Source organism: Conger conger, chromosome 6 (genome assembly GCF_963514075.1).
Source record: "Conger conger chromosome 6, fConCon1.1, whole genome shotgun sequence".
Lineage (NCBI taxonomy): Eukaryota > Metazoa > Chordata > Actinopteri > Anguilliformes > Congridae > Conger > Conger conger.
In genome coordinates, this window is record NC_083765.1 from 37665775 (window position 1) to 37691423 (window position 25649).

The following is a 25649-nucleotide window of genomic DNA, read 5'->3' on the forward strand; positions in this document are numbered from 1 at the left end:
TGTGTCTACTTGAGTGTGTGTGCTGGAGTCTGTAAATTGCATTGGAACATGGTCTGACTGTGCTGGTACTACAGTACTTTCATGTGACACGACCAGGCTGATGATTTCCGCTGATGGTGACGTCAAGCTAAATGGTGCAAAGACATACAGGTGGGGTACATTTGTAAAATATAAAATTATAAATAGCCTATTCTAAAAGCGCTGTTATTCATGTAATACCATCACTGTAAACTCACGGGAATAAATACATTTAATTTCTGGGTCAGTCTCGCATGTAGTTCGGGGGTTTCGAGGCGATTAAACTATCCGTTTTGAAAACAATTAAATAATTTGTAAGCCGTGTATTACTAGCGTAAACATCCATTCAATTGTAATATGTTCATTGTAAACATCAGACAAAATCCAAAAGAGAACATAGGCAGTTGACCAGTCTCTGATGACGTTACAGCGTTCTGATTGGTAGAACTTCTCGTCAATCGACTGGACACTTCCTGGATGATATCATGGCTGCGGAATACGGCTGGGCGAATGCCCCGAAACTGTTTCAGACAGAACCCATGTAGTATTTTAGCAACTGATGATGCTCTGGTAAATATATACGCTGTTTTTTTTGTTATTTTGCTGTGATGGGCAGATAACAACCGTTTGATTCTTGCTATAGCTCAAATGATAATTGATGGTAATATGCACAAGTCTGAAAGCTCTTTATGGATAGACATTTCTACAGGAGGTGGCCATCATTATATATTTAACGTTAGACGGCCAATGCTGATATTACTTTATATCGAATTGCAATGTTTGCGTACACGTTGAGTTGGTTCCCTTTCGCCAGCGGCGAGTGCCCTGTCCTTGTACCCCCTGTCGAGCATGAGCGTCGCACGTCCGAATGCAGAGCGTGCCATCTAAAAGTTTTTGGGAGGGGTATCGTAAGAGAAAGTTATCAAGTAGTTATCAATCACGATGTCGTTGTAAGTAACGAAGGCGTTATAAACGTATTTCGGTGGAAAAATAAACGAATTAGAAGGTTGGCAACCGGTATAAAGGCAAATGGGTAGGCCATTGCTGCGTGTAAACGTTATCAAAGTTAAAGGTACAATAGGTAAGATTTTTATGTTGTTACAAGATCATTGTAAATCCCTTCCTATCATTTAAAAAGGTTCACTGACATTGACTCACCCTCTGCCTGTGTTTATAGTCCTTAATTCGGGTTTCAAAGTGCACTTTTGTCAGGCCGTCAAATGTATCAAAACATTGTACAGCTGTACAGCAATTAAAGCTCATTGGTTGAAAAATAGTTCCAACTGCCACAGCCAATGGCATATCCTGATTGTTCGTCTCGCAGGATATTTAGTTATAAAACAATACCAGTTTGCAATACGAACATAGTAGCGATTGTACACGCGTTGTGCTTCTGGTGGATATTTGTACATTCGGGAAGCTAACTACTAATCGCTAATTTGCTTGTTGTAGCGAACTGGTATTGTTTTCTAACTAGAGTTTCAGTGATCGCTTCTCTGGAGTGTAATTTGGGCAGCTACACGTTCCTTTTGTCTCTTTACGTGTTCAATCATGCGCAGACTTTTATTTCTCTCAAACTGTAAGTTGCAGTTGCATCCTTTGTGGTAGACTATCATATCTTAGTTAGCCAGCTAGTTACGGAACCAAATAACTCGCTTGTTCACAATATAGTTGGTTAGCTAAAGTGAAAACTATAAATAGTGTTGTGTAGCACACCAAAGTCAAGATCTCATAGTCACCTGTTCGGCGAACATTTTATAACTAGAACAGTACGAAAAGACGGCAGTCTCTGTTGCGTTTGTCACTGTCAAAGTCTGTGGACCTGTAACATGGCAGGCTATCCATGCTCTTGTTTCTGCAGCTAGTTCTACTAACGGTTAAAATAGGATGTTGCATATTTTGCCAAAACTCAAAAACGACTAGGAAGTAGGAGTAGGAAGTGCCTGGATGTAGCCGATGCCTTCCTGTTTAGCTTCTCTGTAACATCGCACTCTATATCTTATGGCGAATTCTCACACAAGCCTGAGTCATGCTGTGTGTGTTTTCTCCTATGGCAGATCTCATTCAAGTGAGAGCCAGGATGGAGGGTGGCCGGCAAGTTCGTGTGTCACGCCCACAGCGGATAAGTGAGTCATCGAAGGTCAGTATCCACTACATCTAAAGCAGTACATTACTGACCAGCACTGATTGGTATTGACCAACCCTCTGTCAGCACTGAACAGTGCTTAAAGACCTCTCTCTTTCATTAAAGACCAATTCATATAGAAGATGTGCTCAAATCTACAGGGAGTTCTTGGACATTTGATGTAATTGTGGATGATAATCCCCCCTTAGGTTACCTGTTTCTCAGGTATGTTGTGTTACCAGTCTTAGGTGTACTGAGTTACCTGTTTCTCAGGTATGTTGTGTTACCTGTCTCTCAGGTGTACTGAGTTACCTGTCTCTCAGGTATGTTGTGTTACCTGTCTCTCAGGTGTACTATGTTATCTGTCTCTCAGGTGTACTGTGTTACCTGTCTCTCAGGTGTACTGAATTACCTGTCTCAGGTGTACTGAATTACCTGTCTCTCAGGTGTACTGTGTTACCTGTCTCTCAGGTGTACTGTTATCTGTCTCTCAGGTGTACTGTGTTACCTGTCTCTCAGGTGTACTGTGTTACCTGTCTCTCAGGTGTACTGAGTTACATGTCTCTCAGGTGTACTGTGTTACCTGTCTCTCAGGTGTACTGAGTTACCTGTGTCTCGGGCGTACTGTGTTACCTGTCTCTCAGGTGTACTGTGTTGCCTGTCTCTCAGGTGTACTGTGTTGCCTGTCTCTCAGGTGTACTGTGTTACCTGTGTCTCAGGTGTACTGTGTTGCCTGTCTCTCAGGTGTACTGTGTTACCTGTGTCTCAGGTGTACCGCTGCGAGGAGCAGGCCAGCTGGGTGCTGCAGGGCCTGAACGAGCAGCGTCAGCGGGGCCAGCTGTGTGACGTGGTGCTGCTGGCGGATGAGCAGCGAGTCCCTGCCCACCGCGCCCTGCTGGCCTTGTCCAGCCCCTACTTCCAGGCCATGTTCACCCTGGGCATGCGCGAGGCGCGGCAGGCCGAGGTGGAGCTGGTGGGGGCCTCCTACGTGGGCCTGAAGGCAGTGGTGGACTTCCTGTACAGCGGCGAGCTGCCCCTAGACGGCGGCAACATAGACTACGTGCTGGAGACGGCGCACCTGCTGCAGGTGTGGCGGGTGGTGGACTTCTGCTGCCAGTACCTGGAGCGAGAGGTGAGCGAGGACAACTACCTGTACCTGCAGGAGCTGGCCCTGCTCTACAGCCTGGAGCGGCTGGACGCCTTCATCGACCGCTTTGTCCTGGAGCGCTTCGCCACCCTTTCCTTCACCCCCGGCTTCCTGCGCGACATACGCGCGTCCAAGATGGCCGCCTACCTGGGGAGCGGCCTGGTGGAGCACGAGAGCGAGCAGGCCCTGCTGCAGGCCGCCCTGCAGTGGCTGAGCCAGGGGCCCGACCGGCCCGCCCACGCCCGCCAGCTCCTGGGCCAGGTGCGCCTCCCCCTGATCCCAGCGGCGGAGCTGCGGGGCAGAGTGCTCCCGGCCATGCGCTCGCTGCTGCCCCCGGAGGCCAGCGGGGAGGCGCTGGCGCTGGCCGAGGAGGCGCTGAGCTACCACGAGCAGCTGAGCGCCCAGCCCCTGCTCCAGACGACGCGCACGGCTCTGCGCGGCGGGGTGGAGTGCCTCCTGCTGGTGGGAGGCGAGGTGTCGGAGCGCGGGGAGGAGCTCAGCGCCGAGGTGCGGCGGCTGGAGGGGGGTGGGGAGGGGGGCTGGTCCGTGGAGACGCAGCTCCCCGCTCGGCGGAGCCACCACTGCGTGGCCGTGATGGGCGGGTTCCTCTTCACCGCCGGCGGGAGCTCGTCCCGCGACAACGGCGGTGACGCGGCCAGCAACCTGCTCTACCGCTACGACCCCCGCAGCAACCAGTGGGTCAAGGTAAAGTAACCCCCCTCCCCTCACGTATTGCTTCAGTAGCATCTTGTGTTATTCGTTATCGGGTGTACTGTTACCTGTCTGAGGTTCAGTGTATTACCTGCCTCTCAGGTGTATTGTGTTACCTGTCTCAGATGTTGTGTGTTTTCTGTCTCACATGTGTCCGGTTACTTGTTTCTCAGGTGTACTGTGTTACCTGTCTGAGGTTTACTGTGTTACTTGTCTCTTAGGTGTAGTGTTGCCTGCCTCAGGTTTATTGCATTACATGTCTCACACGTGTCCTGTTACGTGTCTCTCAGGTGTTCTGTTTTGCTTTTTTGTCAGGTGTTTTGGTGCTGTCTATCCAAAAGGTATATGTCATTTAGGTCTGTTGGTTCTCTCAGGTATACTTAGTTCTCTGTCCGGTATCTTGGTGCCATCTGTCTCTCAGGTATAATTTTACCTGCCACTCAGGTAAAAAAAAATGTCCCTTTGGTGTTCTTTTAGCTCTCAGGTGTGCTGTTACCAGTCTTCTAGGCGTATTATGTGACTTGTCTCTCAGGGCTGGTGATATTATCTGTCATTCAGGTGTACTGTATTGCCTCTCAGGTGTATTAGTGTTGTCTGTATCTCAGGTAAGCTCAGATGTGGCTCCTGTCTCCCACACTAATAGAGTGTAACGTAACATTGCTTTGTCAGATATGAAAGAGTTTTATCCAGAAGAGCATCTCTGATGTCAAACATCTTAAGTGGGTAGGCTGCAGCAGAACGTGATTGATTTCTGACAGAATGCTCCAACCACATCATGCCTAGCACCTAAATTTAGTCCCTGCTCTTGGCTACATAGTACATAACAAGCTAATTTGGGTAACCGTTGAAGTTCCTGGTAGTTACTGATTGGTTGGTTTGCATACTATTTGCACTATTAGTTTCTGTGAACACAAACCCCCCACAAAAGTGTTGTTGTCTCTGGGTAGGGGTTTTTAGTTTGATTTATAGTGGCACGTTATTGTTGTGGTGACAGTCTTTATAATATCCTCTCACCAGGGGGCTCCTATGAACCAGAGGCGAGTGGATTTCTATCTGGGAGCGATGGAGGACTGTCTGATTGCTGTGGGGGGACGCAACGATAATGGGGCTCTGTCATCTGTGGAGGTATACTGGCCCCTGGAGGACTGCTGGCACTATGTCTCAGGACTGCCCAGGTGAGAACGCCCCTCCTCTAAAGGACCATGAGCATTTGGCAACAAATTATCACCCTTAATGAAAAGGCTTTTGACCATTTAATGAAAAAATTATGTATAAAAAAATATAATAATTTCAAACTGAATTGTCTGCTGCTCACTGCTTGCCCCATCACTATCTTTTTTGTTTCTCAATAATGTCCCGTAGCAACTCTTCATAGATCAAAATGACAGACAGCCTAAAAGTACTCTGAATGCACAATACCAAAAACCTATCAAATTGCTCTTTGAACAAAATGTAAAGAAGAATTTTTTTGAACGTCAGTCAGAACCTTATAATTCTTTGGTCTCGACTCTTCGAAGGGCTAATTCTGTCTCCTCTCCCTGTAGGTTCACCTATGGCCACGCTGGAACGGTACACAGGGGACTGGCCTACATCTCTGGGGGCCACGACTACCAGATCGGGCCGTACCGACGGGACGTCCTGAGCTACGCCCTGCGGGACGACGCCTGGGCGGAGCGCCGGCCGATGGGCGTGGCCCGGGGCTGGCACTGCATGACCTCGCTGCGGGAGCTGATCTACGCCGTGGGCGGCAGCGACGACCGGGAGGGGAGCGCTGAGCGCTTTGACGTTCTGGCCGTGGAGGCCTTCGACCCCCGCACCGAGCAGTGGACCCGCCTTGCCCCGCTCCTGCAGCCCAACAGCGAGGCGGGCGTGGCCGTGTGGGCGGGCCGCATCCACGTCCTGGGCGGGTACAGCTGGGAGGCCATGGCCTTCTCCCGCTGCGCGCAGGTGTTCGACCCGGAGAAGGGCCAGTGGTCCCGGGGACGGGACCTGCCCAAACGCGTGGCGGGGGCGTCGGCCTGTGTGTGTGCCGTCAGGCCCCGCTCACGCAGCCCGGACAGGAAGGGGGCGGGGCACAGGGGCAAGAGCGAGCCGCCCGTCTCCAAGAGGAGGGGCCATTAGCATTGGCGCCAGGGGCGGGGCAGTGCGACGGGCCCTCCCTTCTCGTCTCTGACGGACGAGGTCTGCTCAGTGTTACTATTAAAGCTCGTGCGAGTCTCTCTGCGTGCTGTGAAGTTTTAAGCTAGCCGGAGGGGTGCAATTAAGTGAGTGTGTTTGTCTATGTATTACACAAGTGTGCGTTTGTGTCTGCATCTGGCTGTCATATGTGTTTCAGACAGGATACGGACGATGCAGTATGTGTGTGTTTCAGTGTATTTCTGCATGTGTGTGCAAATTTGTCTGTGTGCGTGTATGTTGGAGGCAGGATGCAAAGTGTATGCATGTGTGAGAGAGTGGAATTGGCTACAGATTGCTGCTGCTGTGTGTGTGTGCACCTCAGACAGAAAGGGAGATTGAACACAGATGGCTGGAGCTTGGTTTTAATAAAATGTGTTATGGGCCCTACAGGGACACACGGATGAGTGAACTGAATGAAGCAGAAGTGCGATGATTACTTTTCGGGTCCAGGTTCTCCGCTACCCCTGGGGCTTGCTCCCAGTTTCAGAAAGGGTAGTAGGGGTGAGATTTCAGCCTGTGGGCAGACAGTGAATTCAGTACAAATTGCGTGCGTGTTCGCAAGAGAGAGAAAGCAGAAGTGTGTGTGTGTTAGCAAGAGGGAGAAAGCAGAAGGGTGGGGTGTGTGTTAGCAGGAGAGAGGGCAGAAGGGTGTGTGTGTGTATGCATGTGTGTGTTAGCAGGAGAGAGAGAGCAGAAGGGTGTGTGTAACGCAGTCCTACGAGTCAAGGGTAAAGGATTTCCATCCACGGTCCAGGCCCTGAAGTGCTCTGAAGTCCTCCTCATGCAGAGAGAAGTCAAAAATCTACCAAGAAACATAACTTTACCTTTCTACAATCATGCACACATTGTAGTGTAATGCTCACAAAATCACTGGTCTCTAGGAGTGTCAGAAGGACTGCGAGACCACAGTGCAGGAGTGTTGGGTGTGCAGGTACTGCATGTCAGGTAGTCTCACCTTGGTGTTCTCCAGGATGTGGTTGGGTTTGATGCTTCGGGGGATCACTGATATACCTTGCTGTACATGATATCTCAGCAGCACCTGAAATGCACACATCTGCCTGAAAATGCACATGAAAGATGCACAAAAACTCATTTTACAACTAAAATACCTGTTTGTGTGTGTGTGTGTGTGTGTGTGTGTGTGCATGGGTAACTCACCTGTGCAGGGCTCCGTTTGTACTTTTTGGCAATGCTCTGGACAACAGGATCTTCCAGAAGGTTCTCTGGGTCAGTGTCCCCACAGTGGCTGTGGAGGAGGACATTGTGATTTCTTGAGATCTTGGTTTGTATTTGGATGATACATCCTAGTGGTTTATCAAATGGCTCATTGGTATAGTTATCTAATTCAGGAATTAAAATGCCATGCAAAATTCATTTGGGTGTAGATATAGGGTGTGGGGTTCCGGGTTTTCTTGTAAGTTTATGGTTTTTAGATGTAGATGTACAATGGAGGATGAGGGTGTTGGGGTATAAATTCATTATGTTGAAGTCAAAATTAATAAAGTGGCTTATGGGGTTGGGGTAGTGGGGGATAGGTTAGCGGTGCAGATCTTAGATTAGAAGTGTTGGGGTGAAGGGTTCCAGTATTCATGCTCTTTGTTTTGGTGACCATGCTTGCATCCATTTACCTTGGCATGCGTCCACAAATCCAGCTACTGTCAATAACGGTCTCCTCCCCACCACTCCATGATCACTACCACCCTTCTAACCTGTTTTCAGTTTATTTTTTCTTAAGGACATTGCTGAGTAGATTTTCGTGAAGGGATACGGTATTGGAGTTAAAGGTGTTTGGGGGGGTATATTTGTGGGGTATAGATTAGTACTGTGGGGTGTCTGTTCCGGACGCAACACTCACAGCTCCTGGGGTCTCCTGGGGGACCCAAAAGGGCTGTAGGCGGTGAGGGCGATGTTCCGGTCCTGACAGAACCGAATCAGATCGGACTGGACCAAGTAGGGGTGGAGCTCCACCTGCAAGCAGGGACACACAGCTGTCGGTATAGGGACGGAGAGGTCAGACCCTCAAACCACACCTGCAGCTTACTGCCTCAGCACTTCAAAGGAGTAAAATGGTGGTTGAATGTGACACTTGCCTGTTGTCTTTAGACAACAATAAAACAAATGCGTGTTATTTTTTATTTTATTTTTCTAAGCCTAAATTTCCCACTATAAAAGCTCACCCTAACTGTGTGCGCATGGCAATGAGAACTGTCAATCAGCTATGACGTGCCCCCACTTTCCTGTCACAAGGGGAGGAATAAGGGGAGTGGTTATCCTTATGTGACTTACTACTAGGAGAACATTCTCAACCAGTTGAAAATAGGACGATACGTTGATCATCTTAACGACTGAGAGAAGTCACGGCCTGCGCCTGACAGGGAAGGCTGAAGGATTTCAATTGCATTCTAAGATGTGAGGAGAGGGTAAGGAACACATTAAGAGGTGAGGAAGATGTAGGAAGCATAGTTAGAGGTGAGTGTGTATGGTACAGGATAAGGGGTGGAGTGTGTAGGGTACAGGATAAGGGGTGGAGTGTGTAGGGTACAGGATAAGGGGTGGAGTGAGTGTGTAGGGTACAGGATAAGGGGTGTGGAGTATATAAGGTACAAGATAAGGGGTGAGGAGTGCATATGGTATGGGATAACCGGTGAGGAATATGTAAGGTACAGGATAAGGGGTGTGGAATATGTAGGGTACAGGTTAAGGGGTGAGGAATATGTGAGGTGTGCGTATGGTACAGGATAAGGGTTGAGGAGTGAGTTGGGTATGGGATGAGGGGTGTGGACTGTATAGGGTACAGGATAAGGGGGTTGAGTATAGGATTATGTGATCATGAGCGTATGGGACATGGCTCAGGAATCAAGACGGAAGGAAGGATGGAAAACTCAAGTCCCAGAATAGTTTCAGAATAATTTATTCTTATGCTATACCAGCATCACAGGGCCCCAGAGACTGCTTGCAGTCTACTTGCTGGTCTCTGGGTTTTGTTCTGGTAGGCAGTGAGTGTTCTGTGTAATCAATGGTACACGGTTTGGGTGAGCATGCTGCATGTGTGTGGACTTTGGTGTTCTTGTGTTGCTAATAGTGCAATCCAGGGGTTGTTCCCCTTTGGTCAACCATGATGGATCATTGGCTTTTCTGGATCTTTCTGAAACCCTTTGCTCTGGTGCTTTCTGTTCTATTGTGCCACATCAGGGTACAGGATAAGCGGTGATGAGGATATAGGATACACAATAAGAGGTGAGGAGGGTATAGGTTATAGGATGAGGTGAGGAGGGAGTAGGGTACAGGGTAAAGAGAGTGTGAGATGTGTTTGTACCTGGTTGACAGCTGGAGGAACCTTGGCTACAGACAACAGCCTCTCAAGCTGAGTGATATTGAAATTTGAGACGCCGATACTCTTCACTTGGCCAGAGGCCTTCAGAGCCTCCATTTTCTACAAGAGAAGACAAAAACTACTCACAGAACTGCAGAACCTCAATCAACAAATCTCAACACGTGCACTACACACCACTTCCCCTGGAACACGCATTAGTGCACCTGCTACTCCGCTACACAGCACTAGGCTCTATGAAACTTAAAAGATAGGTTTAGCCTGCCAGCTAAGCCAATGGGACAGACCATGAAGTTGTGTAGTCACTGTTATCCCATTGCTCCATTTTTTAACACTTAAATGTACCACTCAACACTAAGGGCATAGTCTCACCTATCAAGAATGACTCTTCTCTCCCCAAAATCCCTCCTACAAAGAGATGGTCACTGTTACCTTCCACACATCCACATAGTCAATATCTGTGGTGAGAAGTTGACCATCTTTCATGGGAAAGAGCTCATCCTCTACTCTCTGGAAGAGAAAAACAAACAAGCAGACCTTCAGCAGGGGAGTAACAACCAAACAGTGTATGTGTTCATCCACATCAGTACTGGAGAAAGAAAATCAGTCCATGCACGTGTTTGTGTGTATGCAGACATATGTTAGAGAGAGATAGAGTGTGTTTGTCTGCATGTATATGCTTGCATACCAGTGATAACATTTGTGTGTGTGCATATCTGTGAGTATTTGTGTGTGTTTGTCTGTCTGTGCCTCTTTGTGTGTTACCTTTAGGGCCACAGGGAAGTGTATCAGGTACAGGTCTAGGTATGCCAGCTGCAGGTCTCTCAGGGACTGGCTGAGACACAGCTGCACATCTGAGGCGGCATGGTAGGTACACCACAACTGCGCACATAGTAGAAGGGGTTTCATTAGTCATCCTGTCTGTCTTCTGTAGATCTTTTATGGAGAACATGTTATGGAACAATATACTATGGGAAACATTACCATCATCATTACTGTTATTAATTGACCACCTATGAACCAGAAGTGGTGTAATCCACCAGTCAATACATGCTGGTCAATACACCTGCTGGTGCACTTAACCAAAGTAAATTGATTACATTTCTACAACTGGTTTGATTAGAGGTGGATTACATGTTATTAAATGTTGTCCTCATAGAGTATGGGAAATTCAGTTTGATCGTAATTGTTCTATGACACATGGGGTAAGTGTATGAAATACACTCAGTGACCCCCTATTATATAGGCCTGTACACCAGCTTGTTAATGCAAATATTGAATCAGCCAATCCAATAATGCAAATTACCACGCATTACTACAGTGGTATGCAGAAGAGCATCTCTGAAAACATGTGACAAACCTCTAACTGGATAGGCTACAGCAGCTGAAGACTTAAAAAGTCTAAGAAAAATAAATAGCTAATAAAGTGCTCACTGAACGTATGCCTTACAACAGCCGTACAGGTGTATAGCAGTACATTGTGATATAAGAAACCCAAGTGACTCGCACTAAACAGTTATATGCTCAAGTTTAAAACTATATTTATATTTTATACCATTATTCAACCAGTTAGGTCAAATGAGAACTTGATACTCTCTGGCAGTGATGACCTGAACTTCAACACAACTTCTCACCTTGCTGACGATGAACATGTCCTTCCTGCAGATGATGCCCTGCTTGATCTTGGCATGGACAGCCCGGCCCAGTTCCACTTCATTGCGGTAGCAGTGCGCTGTATCTATGTGCCGGTATCCTGCGGCAATGGCAGCCTCAATTGTTGGCTGTCCCACTGCAGCAATGGCCTACAGCAACACACAGCAATCGCAATAATCACCAATCTGCCCAACACACTGCCGCAATAATCACCAATTTGTTCAACACATAGCAATCACAATCATAACCAATCTGTTCAACACATAGCAATCGCAATAATCACCAATCTGTTCAACACATAGCAATCGCAATAATCACCAATCTGTTCAACACATAGCAGAGATGTTCACAAGTGATCAAATGCATGTCCCAAGTTAAGTCTCAAGTTTCTAAGCTAGAGTCCAAGTCAAGTCTCAAAAGCCTCTGAGCTAGAGTCCAAGTCAAGTCTCAAGTCTCTGAGCTAGAGTCCAAGTCAAGTCTCCAGAATGGTGCAGCCTAAACAACAGTATGGCTACAGAAATTCATCATGATTCCTAGTCTAATTGATGGTATAGAAACCGGAAGTGTAGAAGACATATTTTGTATATGACATCAAGTGTGTCACAACTGAAGAAGCAGTAATATCAGGGGCACACTAAAAGACAGTGGTTATTTTATTTATTTATTCTTATATCAATGAACTACCATGCCTGAGCCAAGGTTCTGGCAAAACCTTTCTCAAGATGGCTGGAGAAAGGCTTGCCAAAACCTCAGGTCTGGTGTGGTAGGTAATTGATATATCAATAAATAATATAAAATAAACAACTATTTTTTAAGAACTCTGTGTGACTTATGTGACTCATAATGTAGGCATTACCATGGGCTGTAATATAAGATGATGGTCAATAACAAAATAGGGGCCGGTTAATTCTGGACTAAATGCAGCTTTATATGGATTGTGATTCCATTCAGAGGACCCAAACGCAGACCAGGGAGTATGCAAAAAGGTTGTCTTTAATCAGTTCAATATCAAGCCAGGTAATCAGAGATCAACAATGCCAGAATCCAGATGCAAAAGAATAATCAATAAACAAAGCAGGGGTCAAAGAATCTGTGGAATCACAGGCTGAGGTACAAAGGGCTAGGCAAAACAAAGTAAAAAACCAAATAATCAGATAAGCAAACAAAACAAGATAAGGCAAACTCAAAGGCAAAGGGTGTCGTTAAATTATTAAAATCTGGCATTGTCACTCAGTGCGCTGGTCAGCTTGCTGGCTTCCTCTGGTACGGTGGCAATATGTGGCTGTAAAGTAATTTAACCCCAGGAGCATACACCATTAGCCCCCATCGTCTCCGCACCCATACGGGCAGGAGCCTGTGGGGGAAAAACTCATGCATTGTTCTGAAAACAGCTGTCTTCCTGAACCTCTGTAAATCCCCCTCCTATCAGGGTGCGGCATCCTTTACGGCGCAGGAAGGTTTCAGAAGCACGGCCTATTGGGCCCAGCCATTATTCTCTTCGATCCCCCTTCCTTACTCCCTCCCTCTCACATCTCCCCCATTCCTCAGTTTCCCTGAAAGTATGCATAAAGCACTGGATGTTTCATGACAAAGTCAGTTTATTATTCTGATTGTTTCAGTGCGACTGGTGCAATGGTTTCATTTCTGCAACCACAAACCTTGGACATCATAACCAACCAGGAACCAAGGAGAAACTGTGTGGAGTTCTGTGCCAGTGAAAGCCATGTGCCTCAACCCCCCTGATCAGATCTCATTTCCTGGGGAGGCCTGGCTCCAAATTCCAAATGGTTATAAAACGGCAGATGGTTCATTGGTTCATTGCGGACCCATTTTTAGAGTCAACAAAAAGGCCTGATTTTGGATTTAAGGGGACCAAACCAACCAATCTGGGAGGATGCAATCAGACTCCCATTGCACACTGTGCACGTCACTTCTATGTGCAGGGTGTCTGTAGCCAGACTCCCGTATGTAGCTTTTTTACCAGGTATGACTTTTAAGACTCTGTAATTTGGTTTCCTTTCTAATGCTTTTATATTTTATTTGGAACTAGTGTGTAATTACGTATGTAACCTGCCTGGTAAAATAAATTGTTAAAACTTGATCTGTGTGGTTTCGCTTACTGACACTCAATGTTACACAGGGAATGCTTGGTTACCCCCTCGAACTGGTCTAGGGAGGATGAATATTTACACTTAATGTATCACGGCGTATAGCACCCGTAGACCTCTGATGGTAAATCCCTCGCCTCCGCGTGGTAGTTCATTCATGTCGAGAACAGCCGTAGCTATGTTGGTCTGCTTGGGTCCCTAGGCTATTAACAGATATACCCAAGAGTAGCTATTCCTGCGACCTCTGTAATGACTGCAGATATCTAGTCAGTTTGTGAGACGTGCACATAACGCGCAATGAGACATGCGGCAGAACCAGCAGAGGACTGTTGATGAGTAAATCTCAGTACAGGATTCCTATAGCGATCAAGTCAAAATTATAAATAAGACATCTACCAAAGGTAGATAACTAATCTAAATTATTATTCTAAATGGAGTCAGATATAACGAAGGTGAATGTATTGGCCCTATTGGAGATTGGAGTGGAGATTCTTGGTCAGCCCGGACCAGTAAAGAGTGGAAGGCAGAGTGCTACTACTGTTTTTTATCGTGGTTTATTTATTGGCTGATCTGGACTCTCCGCATAGGGGCCACTACTATTTAACCCTACTAATATTCTTTCAGCAACACCAGAAGGACAAGCATGCTGATACCTTCAGCCCTCGCTAAATTCCGTTGTTCGGTTAGCGTGGGGTTTTACAAAAGAATCTCAAATAATCAGTCTTACAGGCAATCGGCTACTGAAAATGTATCAACGTTCTGAGGAGGAATAAAGAAGTCACTGAGGTTTAAATACATGATGGGAAGTGACATACAAGGTGGGGCACGGGAGTGAAGAGGGCTAAACAAATAAACAACAGGTGAAGAACATAATGACTCAGTAACAAGGGGGAAACAAAAAAGCACAGAGACCCACACATAAAACATACGCCTCTGGATTAGGGAGTGGACATTTGCATAGAGATAAGGAACATAGTGATAGCAAGGCGGAGTTACAGAGCTGACTCGAAACTGGAGATAACGTTAGTCAGTTAGTTACGTGATTAAATTTAAATTACCCAAAACAAGTGACTGTTAGTTAATTAGTTAGACAGACAATAAGTGCGTTAATATAATTAGTACTGTACAATATCTATGTTACTTGTTATTAGTAGTGCTGTACACCGGGGCGGCCTGTAGCGTAGTGGTTAAGGTACATGACTGGGACCTGCAAGGTCGGTGGTTCGATCCCCGGTGTAGCCAACAGGGCAAGGCCTTTAACCCTGCATTGCTCCAGGGGAGGATTGTCTCCTGCTTAGTCTAATCAACTGTACATCGCTCTGGATAAGAGCGTCTGCCAAATTCCATTAATGTAATGTAATGATAAACTAGCGAGAAAGCAGGAAGTAAGAAAACGCAAGTCTGAGAAGGAATCATTGAAACCCGGTCACTTGGGCTCAGAAACATCCTGACACAGACAGGGGATGACAAGTGCAATGAACTGTGATGGATAATAAACAGAAAACCAGATATGATGAAAAGTAATAAATTACAAGAAATAAACAAATAAACTAACAGAAAATACTCAAATACAACATGGATCATCTCCAATTAAATTTAGTCAAGGACTATGCTTAATATGCATCTGCGATTAATTATAACTTTATTTGTAAACAGTTACAAAGTGTTGAAATTTGAATCACGTTGCAGTATGGGTTTATGAATATACTCGTACTTTCTCATTTTTAAATGAAAGGTAACTATTAAGCATTTACTTTAATAATTCAAAAAAATCTCATGAGCCTATATACAAGAAATCGGGGGCTACGATCTTGGACTACATCTACATTATGCCATAGGAGAACCTTGAATCCTAAGGAATGCCATTGCACTATTGCATAGTGAAATTATAAATCATTTCAAAACCGTGTGCAACTACAGGACATGGCAAACTTGGTTAATGTTAACGTCAATTACAAACAAGCTCTCTCGAAAATACAGTTAATATTTGTATGACACTGGAACACCAAACAATGTCCACGCAACTAGTACATAACGTCACCTAACAAGACATTCAAAATCACTTGCTGACCTGCTTGCATATCGATCTTAAAGATCGTACTGAATGGTTTTTAAAATAGTGCAACCCTTGATCAGGCTCCAGGTCAAAATCCCATTACATGGCAGTTTTACTGAAAATGTAGCTGCTTGCGTGAAGTACGTTGACAATGAAAATGTATGGGGCTTTTCAAGCCAACCTGAAGAAGTTTGTTTTATTGTTACTGTACTTTACGGTTGTGGTTCTCGAGCTTGCATAACTTTTCACGATCAACTATTTGAAATGCAAGCCAACATTGCTACAACTTGGCAGTCAACAAAATAAGAAAATACGTGCTTCTGTTATGCTGATTAAACAGTGATACGAACATTAGCAAACCGGGGCCCCCTGCTGGAGCTAGACCCGGGAGGGGAGCTCGTCGGCGAGCGTCTGGTGGCCGGGCCTTATCCCATGGGGCCCGGCCGGGCACAGCCCGAACTGGTCACGTGGGGTCGCCGCCCTGTGGGCTCACCACCTGCAGGGGTCGGCATCGGAGTCGGGTGCTTTGCCCAACGGGAAGTAGGCAAAGGCGGGGATCCGGGCGTGCTGATCCTCGGCGTCGCAGACTGGTTCTGGGGACGTGGAACGTCACCTCTCTGGTGGGGAAGGAACCGGAGCTAGTGCGGGAGGCGGAGCGGTACCAACTAGATATAGTTGGGCTCACCTCCACGCACAGTACTGGTTCCGGAACCAAACTCCTGGAGAGGGGCTGGACTCTGTTCTTTTCTGGAGTTGCTCAAGGTGAGAGGTGCCGGGCGGGTGTGGGGATACTCACAAGCCACCGGCTGAGCGCCACTGTGTTGGAGTTCCACCCGGGGAACGAGAGGGTCGCCTCTCTGCGACTACGTGTCGCTGGGGGGAAGGCTCTGACTGTCATTTGTGCGTATGCACCAAATGGCAGTTCAGAGTATCTGGCCTTCTTGGAGTCACTGGGTGGCATCCTGGAAAGGGTGCCACCCGGAGACTCCATAGTTCTGCTGGGCGACTTCAACGCTCACGTGGGCAATGACGGAGAAACCTGGAGGGGGGTGATTGGGAGGAATGGCCTGCCTGATCTGAACCCAAGCGGTGTTTTGTTATTGGACTTCTGTGCTGGTCATGGATTGTCGATAACAAACACCATGTTCGAGCATAGGGTAGCTCATAAGTGTACTTGGTACCAGAGCACCTTAGGCCAAAGATCGATGATCGACTTTGTGGTCGTATCATCAGACCTGCGGCCGTATGTCTTGGACACTCGGGTGAAGAGAGGAGCAGAGCTGTCAACTGATCACCACCTGGTGGTGAGTTGGATCAAGTGGCCGGGGAGGCTGCCTGACAGACCCGGTAAACCCAAACGTGTAGTGAGGGTGAACTGGGAACGTCTGGCGGAGGCCCCTGTTCGCGAGGTCTTCAACTCCCACCTCCGGAAGAACTTCTCACACATCCTGGGGGAAGCTGGGGACATGGAGTCCGAGTGGGCCATGTTCAAAGCCTCCATTGCAGAGGCGGCAAGCAGGAGCTGTGGCCAGAAGGTCATCGGTGCCTGTCGGGGCGGCAACCCAAGAACCCGCTGGTGGACACCAGCGGTGAGGGAGGCCGTCAAGCTGAAGAAGGAGGCCTTTCGGGCTTGGCTGGCCCGGGGGTCCCCTGAAGCAGCAGACAGGTACCGGGTGGCCAGAAGGGCTGCAGCTTCGGCAGTCGCTGAAGCAAAAACCCAGGTATGGGAGGAGTTCGGGGAGGCTATGGAGAAGGACTTTCGGTTGGCCTCGAGGAAGTTCTGGCAAACCATCCGACGACTCAGAAAGGGAAAGCAGGGCTTGTCTCAGGCTGTTTTCAGCAGGGGAGGAGAACTGCTGACCCGGACTGGGGATATTGTCGGGCGGTGGAAAGAGCACTTCGAGGAGCTCCTGAACCCGAACAACACGTCCTCTGTGGAAGAGGCAGAGCCTGAAGACTCGGGGGAATCTGCACCTATATCCCTGGCGGAAGTTGCTGAGGTAGTCAAAAAGCTCCTCAGTGGCAAGTCGCCGGGTGTAGATGAGATTCGCCCTGAGATGCTGAAGGCTCTGGACATTGTTGGGCTGTCTTGGCTGACACGCCTCTTCAGTGTCGCGTGGAGATCGGGGACAGTACCTGTAGAGTGGCAGACCGGGGTGGTGGTCCCCATTTTCAAGAAGGGGGACCGGAGGGTGTGCTCCAATTACCGGGGTATCACACTCCTCAGCCTCCCTGGGAAAGCTTACTCTAGGGTACTGGAAAGGAGGCTCCGACCGACGGTCGAACCTCGGATTCAGGAGGAGCAATGTGGCTTCCGTCCTGGCCGTGGAACAGTGGACCAGCTCTTTACCTTGGCAGGGTTGCTGGCGGGGTCATGGGAGTTTGCCAATCCAGTCCACATGTGCTTTGTGGACTTGGAGAAGGCTTTCGACCGTGTCCCCCGGGGAACCCTGTGGGATGTACTGTGGGAGTATGGGGTACCGGGGCCGTTGTTACGAGCCATCAGGTCCCTGTATAACCAAAGTGAGAGCTGTGTCCGCATTCTCGGCACAAAGTCAAGCACGTTTCCGGTGGGTGTTGGACTCCGCCAAGGTTGCCCCTTGTCACCGGTCCTGTTTGTGGTATTCATGGACAGGATCTCAAGGCGTAGCCGAGGTGAGGAGAGTGTCCGGTTTGGTGACCTCAGAATCGCATCTCTGCTTTTTGCGGATGATGTAGTTCTGCTGGCTTCATCGGACCGTGACCTTCAGCACGTACTGGAGCGGTTTGCAGCCGAGTGTGAAGCGGCCGGGATGAGAGTCAGCACCTCCAAGTCCGAGGCCATGGTTCTCTGCCGGAAAACGGTGGATTGCTCCCTCCGGGTTGGGAACGAGTCTTTGCCCCAAGTAAAGGAGTTCAAGTATCTCGGGGTCTTGTTCACGAGTGAGGGTAGAAGGGAGCGTGAGATCGACAGGCGGATCGGTGCAGCGTCAGCAGTAATGCGGGCGTTGCACCGGACCGTTGTGGTGAAGAAGGAGCTGAGCCAGAAGGCGAAGCTCTCGATTTACTGGTCGATCTACGTCCCAACCCTCACCTATGGTCACAAGCTTTGGGTAGTGACCGAAAGAACGAGATCGCGTATACAAGCGGCCGAAATGAGCTTCCTCCGTAGGGTGGCCGGGCTCAGCCTTAGAGATAGGGTGAGGAGCTCGGACATCCGGAGGGAGCTCGGAGTAGAGCCGCTGCTCCTTCGCGTCGAAAGGAGCCAATTGAGGTGGTTCGGGCATCTGATCAGGATGCCTCCCGGGCGCCTCCCTTTGGAGGTTTTCCAGGCTCGTCCAACTGGGCGGAGACCCCGAGGGAGACCATAGCCCGCTGGAGAGATTATATATCTCTCCTGGCCAGGGAACGCCTCGGGATCCCCCAGGAGGAGCTAGAATGCGTTGCTGGGGAGAGGGACGCCTGGAATACCCGGCTTTGCCTACTGCCCCCGCGACCCGACTCCGGATAAGCGGGTGATGATGGATGGATGGATGGATGGAACATTAGCTACACTGAGTCAGAAACGTGGGATCAGCTCTGGTGCTGGTAAACTGACTTACCTTTCCATATGAGTTTTGAAATTGTCTGTTGAAATTTGACTTGGTTGCTCCCGCATCTTTTATTTTAATTCTCCACATTTTGCTAGTTGCAATCACTTATTTGGCTCGGTGAGCCTGAATTATTTCAACTCAAAGGCCAGGCCACAACATGCGGACTGTAATCTTAGCTAGATATGCTGCAAGAAATACAGCGTAGGGGGGGGTGACATGGCTCAGGCAGTAAGAGCAGTCGTCTGGCAGTCAGAGGATTGCCGGTTCGATCCCCCGCCCAGGCTGTGTTGAAGTGTCCCTGAGCAAGACACCTAACCCCCAAATGACGAGCTGGTCGGCGCCTTGCGTGGCGGCCAGTCGCCGTCAGAGTGTGAGTGTGTGTATGAATGGGTGAATGAATTGCCATCGGTGTGAGTGTGTGTATGAATGTTTAAAATAATAATAAATACAGCGTAGGGTGTTGCTATGGTTGCTACTAAGAGGCGCACAGTGTGGATTGTAAAACGGCGTCCGGTGTGTTTTAACTAAGGAATATCTTTCATATGAATAACTTGTTCTCGAGTCCTTACTGACGAGTCCGTGTATATGCAACTCAAGTGTGACTCGAGTCCGAGTTGCTGACTCTGACACATAGCAATCGCAATAATCACCAATCTGCCAAACACACTGCAGCAATAATAACCAATCTGTTCAACACACTTGTATGGCTGTAAAGGTGCCCAGACTTGTATTTATTATGATATGATCATTTATTTACCCTATTTGTACCTTTTCATTTTGCCTATACATGTAGCAGCACTGTCTTTGTATAGAGGTTCCACCTATTTCCTGTAGTTAAGTGCCATGGTTTGGGAATGTTTCCTCTTTGAGCTCAGACATGCTATATCTTGGGTTTCCTTGCATTCATAACATTATATTGATAACATTATTACATCCTCCACATTTCAAGTCTAGTGGACTGTGAGGGGCATTCCAGCAAATAATGTATATGACAATAAATAATTATTACCAGGAAAAGGACGCAAGAACATAAAAAAAATGCAATAACAATAGTGCCCCATTCAGCCCATTAAAATCTTCCTTTTGCCTCAAGCCTAGCCTGGATGATGCCAAGGATGTTTCCAACCAACAAATCCTGGTCAGCTTTGGCAGTTGAAATGAAATATATGTATTTTGAATGCATAGGTCAACAGGACGGTACTACAAATGCATATAAATTCAAAACAATCAGTGCAATGCAGTGCAATCTTGGTGTGCTTAAAAAGCTGTTCCTAAAATTACTTCTCCACATAAGTACAAATGCAGCTGTTGTGTGTCATCCTAGAAAAGGAGACAAGGTAAGAGATGGGGTGGGGGTACCCTGATGGAAATTCCGGCTACCAGCCAAAGATGGAATCCAGCTGGAACCAACTTCTCCTCCACTATCTGGAATTTGGTGATTATCTGTTGTCTGTACTAAGCTGGTCAACCAGTTTGACCATCTCCAAACTAGTTTAAATCCAGGATGGAACCAACCTGGAATTTCCATCAGGGAAGAGTGGGGAAAAGAGGAGATACAGCTGGGCCTACCTTCCACGTTCCCAGACCCAGCAGGGGCATGCGAGTGCCATCATTCAAATGGATGGTTCGGTCAACAGTGTGGTGCTCCATGTTATATGCTCAAAGGCATCAAAACAGGGTTGGGTGCCAGACAGATATGTAGCGCTGTCTAATTCTCCTTCTCCAGTCCCTCACTACCCTGTCCTCTCCTCTCCCTCTCCTCTCTTTCTATTTCTGTGGTTAATCATTGAACCCTTGCAATCTCAGATAGGGTTTTACTGTGTGCGTATGCGTGACTGTGCAACCTTTACATATTTACATACACACTGTTTTCAGTGACCTTTGAAACTCCAGCTTCTCCAGCTTCCTGTGTAACCTTGAGATGTGAATACACGCCAAGTCATTTTTGAGTCATATCTGCCTGTAATGCCTGTAATGTTTCTTATAGTGAAACATGCATGTAGATTCACTGTTGACTCTCCTGTTTTTGCACTAGCCTCATTATTAAGCTGTAAACCAATCATTCAAATCAACACACTTTAAAGAGTAATAACATTTTAGAGGTGTATTGCAAAATATAAAGTAAACAAAGTAAAATCTAATTTACCAACCAAACAAGTACAGACTTACAATACAATGTAGCCACTGGGGGGTGCTGTTCTATTGGCTGAGAGTTTGGCCTCAATTTACCTGCACTTCTAAAACACACAAAAATAACACAGACCTGCTTCAAATATTTCAATTACCAATGGTGTCAAACAAGAGCATAGGTTTGATTTGAAAGTTGGTATAGGGCCACATGGGTACGCTGGACTGCATTTGGGTTGGGGGCTGATGAGGTTACAAAAACAGATGTTATCATTTCAACTGCAGTAAAATAGATTCAAGGAATGCACCACAGGGCTTTGGCAATATTGTAAATTATTTTGAATGTTATAATCTGAATGGCATGTTATTGGGATCTATCAAGTTAACAGAGTTAGATAGTTAATGTTACCAACTACTTTCAGCTATCTATAAAAATAGGAATTAAGAGAAAGAATAAATAAAGAACAACTACTCCTGTCTCAATAAAGCTGTTGGCAGTGTATCAAGGAAGAACAAGGAGTCCTGGAAGTGATGGTATGGCCCTCACAGAGCCTTGATCTAAACATCATCGAGTCTGTCTGGAATTACATGAAGAGACAGAAGCATTTGAGGCTGCCTAAATCCACAGAAGAACTGTGGCTAGTTCTCCAAGATGTTTGGAACAACCTACCTGCCGAGTTCCTTCAAAAACTGTGTGCAAGTGTACCTAGAAGAGTCGATGCTGTTTTGAAGGCAAAGGGTGGTCACACCAAACATTGATTTGATTTAGATTTTTCTTCTGTTTATTCACTTCTTCTGTTCATGTATTTTTTAATTGATAAAAAGAACCTATTAACATTTCTATTTTTGAAAGAATTCTTATTTTACAGCATTTTTTCACACCTGCCTAAAACTTTTGCAAAGTACTGTGTGTATATATATATATATATATATATATATATATATATATATACAGTAGTGTGCAGTGATGATTATACACCACCACGTTTGTCTAAAAGGGGTCCTAATATATTACTTCTTTAAAATTGTCTGGTGAAAATGTATTGAACAATACTATTGTAGGCAATGAGAAAAAAAAAAATCATTCCCACAATTGCATGGGGGTAAAAGTATGGCTAATAAACAGAAACACTGAAAACATCATTTTTTTTTAAAAATTGACATTTTTATTTTTTGAATTTTGCATAGCATGAATGCATGTTTGAAGGCTCATTTCATGATTGTTGATACTAAACAATTTGTTGAAACTGGTTTTAAGCAACATTATTCAGCAAAATTACTTCTGATGGTCAGTTGTTCCAGTATTTAAGGTAACACGAACTTTGAGCAGTGTCATTGTGTTAAATATGATGGCACGACGGAAGGAGCTCTCTGAGATTGTTCGTAGCCGCATTGTAGCCTTACATGATGCTGGTTGGTCACTTTATGAAAAGAATCATCTGGAGACATAAAAATTATGACCCGCTCAATGTCCAGACCTTGATCCGATTGAGCAAATCTGGAATTTGCTGGAATCCAAGATAAATCTGTTGTAACATCGAAAGAATCTCTTTGGAATGAACTTCTGACCATATGGAATGGTTGAGTGAAGAAATTTAAAAAATATGTAAACGATTAAATGCAAAGCAAAGGGTGGCCACACTAGATATTGACTATTAGACTATTTTTTTTTTTTTCACAATATATTGTTATCTCTTTACTTATTTTCATCTACATGAACCAATATTACATGAAATAAATACTTGAATAGTACTTGGTTTCTGATTTATCTTCATTGTGTTAAGTGCATGATCATCACTGCACACTACTGTGTATATATAGTGTTATTGTAATTATGTGTATTCTAGCTGCCAACAGTGGTATGCTAGCTGGTACGCTGATGTATTCTTCAAGGGTTCAAATTGTATCTACATGGTCACACTAGGATTCGGAACCGTACTTTCCTCTAGGGTCCTCATCGCACTTGTGTTCAATTTGCACTTCATTGTACATCGCTCTGGATAAGGGCGTCTGCTAAGTGCCTGAAATGTAATGTAATGCATGCGCAAGGTCTGTCTATAAAAGTGCCAGAACTGGTGCCACGGAGACGTAGTAGAGGGAGACTCAAAGCAGAGCCATGTCACTTGAGCTTCCCGCATAGATCAGGGCCGATTGGGATGAAGACGACACAGAGGAAGCACTCGCGAACAAGTGAGCTTAACCAGTCAAATTAATTTGATCAGAAAATGTATATTTTTCATGGTAGTCATGATACTAAAGTGATTTGGCATCAAAACAGTCACCAGGTATACTTGGAAAAATAAAAGAAGCACCATACCACAAAAGATACTGCAGACTGCCTTTAGAGCAGGGGAGGCACATGCGGGACTGCCATGTATACGAAGATCCTTTTCTAGTCTAAAGTATGACCTTTTGTAACCAGGGGCATGTTCAACCTGAAAATGTTTTGCTACGGTTTCTGTGTTGAACGATATGTTTTCTCCCAACGGTGTGCAACGTTTTGCAACAGGCTAGAGGTATGTTTGCTCGGGTTTGGCGAGTGTGTCGGGGGTGTAGCCCGAATGAATAATGACGTAGGCCTATGCTTTAAAGGCTGGAGAACGCTTTCTCAGACATCATGGGAACAAACCGTACTCCCGTATGTCAGTCAATCCGCCCACGGTGAAAGCTTTGTCAAAGTATGCGAGTCTCACAACAGTCAAGCGCCCATTCTGCGATCGCAATCTACCTTCCCCTTCCATCAGTGATAGCAACCAATCTCTCATCAAGCTCTCCTCATAACTCTTACTTCTCTTACTGTGTGTTGAATTGTAGTCTTTGAATTGTGTTCGTTTTTAGAATTTTTATTTGATTCATCATTAGCATTGTCCCTCCCCATGTTATGTCTATGGACATTTAAATATAGAATTTCGAGGTCTAATTCAAATGTAATAAAATGTACAGTCATGAAATTTGAAAAATCATGTATATTTCTGAATTACCGACAGAATTAGTGGTCTTGTGTTGCATCCATTGGATTTAAATTTATTTATTTTTGGGCAAAATAATATTTTTTTCGGGGCATCCACAGAAATGGCGCAACATAGCTATTCCAAATCAGTAGTTGGTGAACCCATTGTAGTATACCTGTGAAATGGCATTGTGATTAGTTTCGAAATGTGTGAGATATTGAGGTTAAAACTTTGGTGTTTTCAATGGAAGGGCCAACCAATGCAAACATATAGTGAGCTCTCATTATAATGTATATCTAGGGGAAATGTATCAGTATATAGGATTGGAAATTGTGGTCGAACCACATATTCAATTACAGTGATGTGTGCAATATGTAAGGAAAAACAGAAGAGCAATTCTTCCTCAGGTGACTGAGAATGTCAATGTAGGACATGATCAGACTGTCAGCACAAAAAGTCTGTTGCCTACTACATAGAGAGTTCAGTGGAGCAAAAACCATAGGCACTGGTCTATAGAGTTATATATTGTCAGGTGAGTCATCCTTCACCATATTCTCAACAAGTGGCCGAGTGCATGTGTGGCGTACACCAAGAGAACGATACAGGCCTGAATGCTTGACAGTAAGGGGTCCAGAGGCTCTGTTATGCGTGGGGAACATTTTCTTGGGATGCTTTGGGTCCACCTGTCCCCTTATAGGAAAGGGCCACTGCAAATCAATGCAAAGTTTTTCTCAGTGATCACCTTTATCCTATGATGAAACATAGAATAAAGGTATTAATGAGTATTGAATATAAGTCTAAGGACCATATTCCTCACACTTTTCCCTTAGCGCATCTCTGTTGATCCCCATTTGCGATTAGGTAATGGCGTCGGGCAGGTTTGGTGCGTCAGCAGCCCTTCTCACTTTTGTGATGTTTTTAAACTTTACAGGTCTTTTTGGTTTTACCCCCCATAATTTTAATTGCGGGTTTTTAAATGTTTGTAAAACACAATCAGAAGGTGAAGTTTTGATCGGAAGGAACGTCAAACATTTTGGATTTGGCAAAGCCGTTTTGATGAGTACTTTTGCGTGTCATCTTGGGCTCAACCGCGTCAGATACAAATCCAAAACAATCAAAAGAAATGTAGACACATGCAAGCTTATCATAGCGATTTGCCTGATTTCATCTGGAGATATTCATCAGTGCCCTGGTCCGGTTAATGCGAATGAGGAAGTCAACAACCTGGCGGATCTACTGGAGAGCAATAACACCTTCTCTCAGGTAAGCTTGGTAAACAGTGAACCTGCTGGTTTTACCTGTGACATCCTTACTGATCCGTCTCCACCTCTTTGCTGTCCGGGGGCTGCGTCGAGGGTCGGGGGAGACGATGCCAGGCGGACCGAGCGTGGCGTATTGGGAGAAGGAGTTGGTGTGGCGGGGTTCGGTACCAGACGCAAGGGCGACTTCGGGCGGAGTGCGGGAGCAGCGGCCACCGGCGTACCTGTCGCGGAGAGTCGAGATCCGTTCTGTACGGCCCACAGTGCTTACAGAAGCAACATTAATCCTGTTTTTAAAAAACATCGCAGACTGAACTTTTTTAAAACTGTTAATCACTCTCAGGTGATCTGGGACCCACGGCTCAAACCCAGGGGTATTTTTGGAGGCTGAACAAGTGCATCATCTTCTTAAT

At 46.2% G+C, this 25649-nt stretch overlaps 2 protein-coding genes across 6 annotated transcripts; one reads left to right on the top strand and one right to left on the bottom strand.

Moving 5' to 3' along the window:
• The first annotated feature begins 444 nt into the window (after positions 1 to 444).
• On the top strand, positions 445 to 6888 carry klhl36 (kelch-like family member 36). Of its 3 annotated transcripts, none has more exons than XM_061244658.1 (5): positions 445 to 588; positions 2076 to 2158; positions 2913 to 3995; positions 5019 to 5176; positions 5546 to 6888. In XM_061244658.1, exons 2-5 carry the CDS (start codon positions 2099 to 2101, stop codon positions 6120 to 6122), a joined length of 1878 nt encoding a protein of 625 aa, XP_061100642.1. In that variant the 5' UTR covers positions 445 to 588; positions 2076 to 2098; the 3' UTR covers positions 6123 to 6888. The 3 variants fall into 3 exon arrangements, with proteins under 3 accessions (XP_061100642.1, XP_061100640.1, XP_061100641.1); XM_061244656.1 differs by lacking the exon at positions 445 to 588 and adding an exon at positions 878 to 1099; XM_061244657.1 differs by lacking the exon at positions 445 to 588 and adding an exon at positions 1398 to 1597.
• zgc:56622 (uncharacterized protein LOC326033 homolog) lies at positions 6466 to 20648 on the bottom strand. 3 transcript variants are annotated; one of them, XM_061244659.1, is made up of 10 exons: positions 20469 to 20648; positions 11145 to 11312; positions 10276 to 10392; positions 9943 to 10020; positions 9496 to 9612; positions 8035 to 8147; positions 7338 to 7425; positions 7135 to 7218; positions 6899 to 6981; positions 6485 to 6693 (listed from the first exon to the last, which is right to left on the bottom strand). In XM_061244659.1, the coding sequence occupies exons 1-10, from the start codon at positions 20547 to 20549 to the stop codon at positions 6663 to 6665; spliced, it is 960 nt and encodes a 319-aa protein (XP_061100643.1). In that variant the 5' UTR covers positions 20550 to 20648; the 3' UTR covers positions 6485 to 6662. The 3 variants fall into 3 exon arrangements, 2 of the variants coding, with proteins under 2 accessions (XP_061100644.1, XP_061100643.1); XR_009708931.1 differs by having other exon boundaries at positions 6643 to 6693; positions 7135 to 7237; XM_061244660.1 differs by having other exon boundaries at positions 6466 to 6981; positions 7135 to 7237.
• Between the last annotated feature and the right edge of the window lie 5001 nt (positions 20649 to 25649).

Bases quoted from the DNA above. Each gene is read 5' to 3' on its own strand.
- klhl36 (XM_061244656.1), top strand. From the start codon at position 1,048: ATGGGTAGGCCATTGCTGCGTGTAAACGTTATCAAAGTTAAAGGTACA. The intron at 1,100-2,075 runs GTAAGATTTTTA...CTCCTATGGCAG, and splicing joins CAAAGTTAAAGGTACAATAG to ATCTCATTCAAGTGAGAGCC. The intron at 2,159-2,912 runs GTCAGTATCCAC...CCTGTGTCTCAG, and splicing joins GGATAAGTGAGTCATCGAAG to GTGTACCGCTGCGAGGAGCA.
- zgc:56622 (XM_061244659.1), bottom strand. From the start codon at position 20,549: ATGGAGCACCACACTGTTGACCGAACCATCCATTTGAATGATGGCACT. The intron at 7,219-7,337 runs GTGAGTTACCCA...TGTGCATTTCAG, and splicing joins ACAAACGGAGCCCTGCACAG to GTGCTGCTGAGATATCATGT. The intron at 6,694-6,898 runs GTAGGACTGCGT...GTCTGCCCACAG, and splicing joins AAATCCTTTACCCTTGACTC to GCTGAAATCTCACCCCTACT.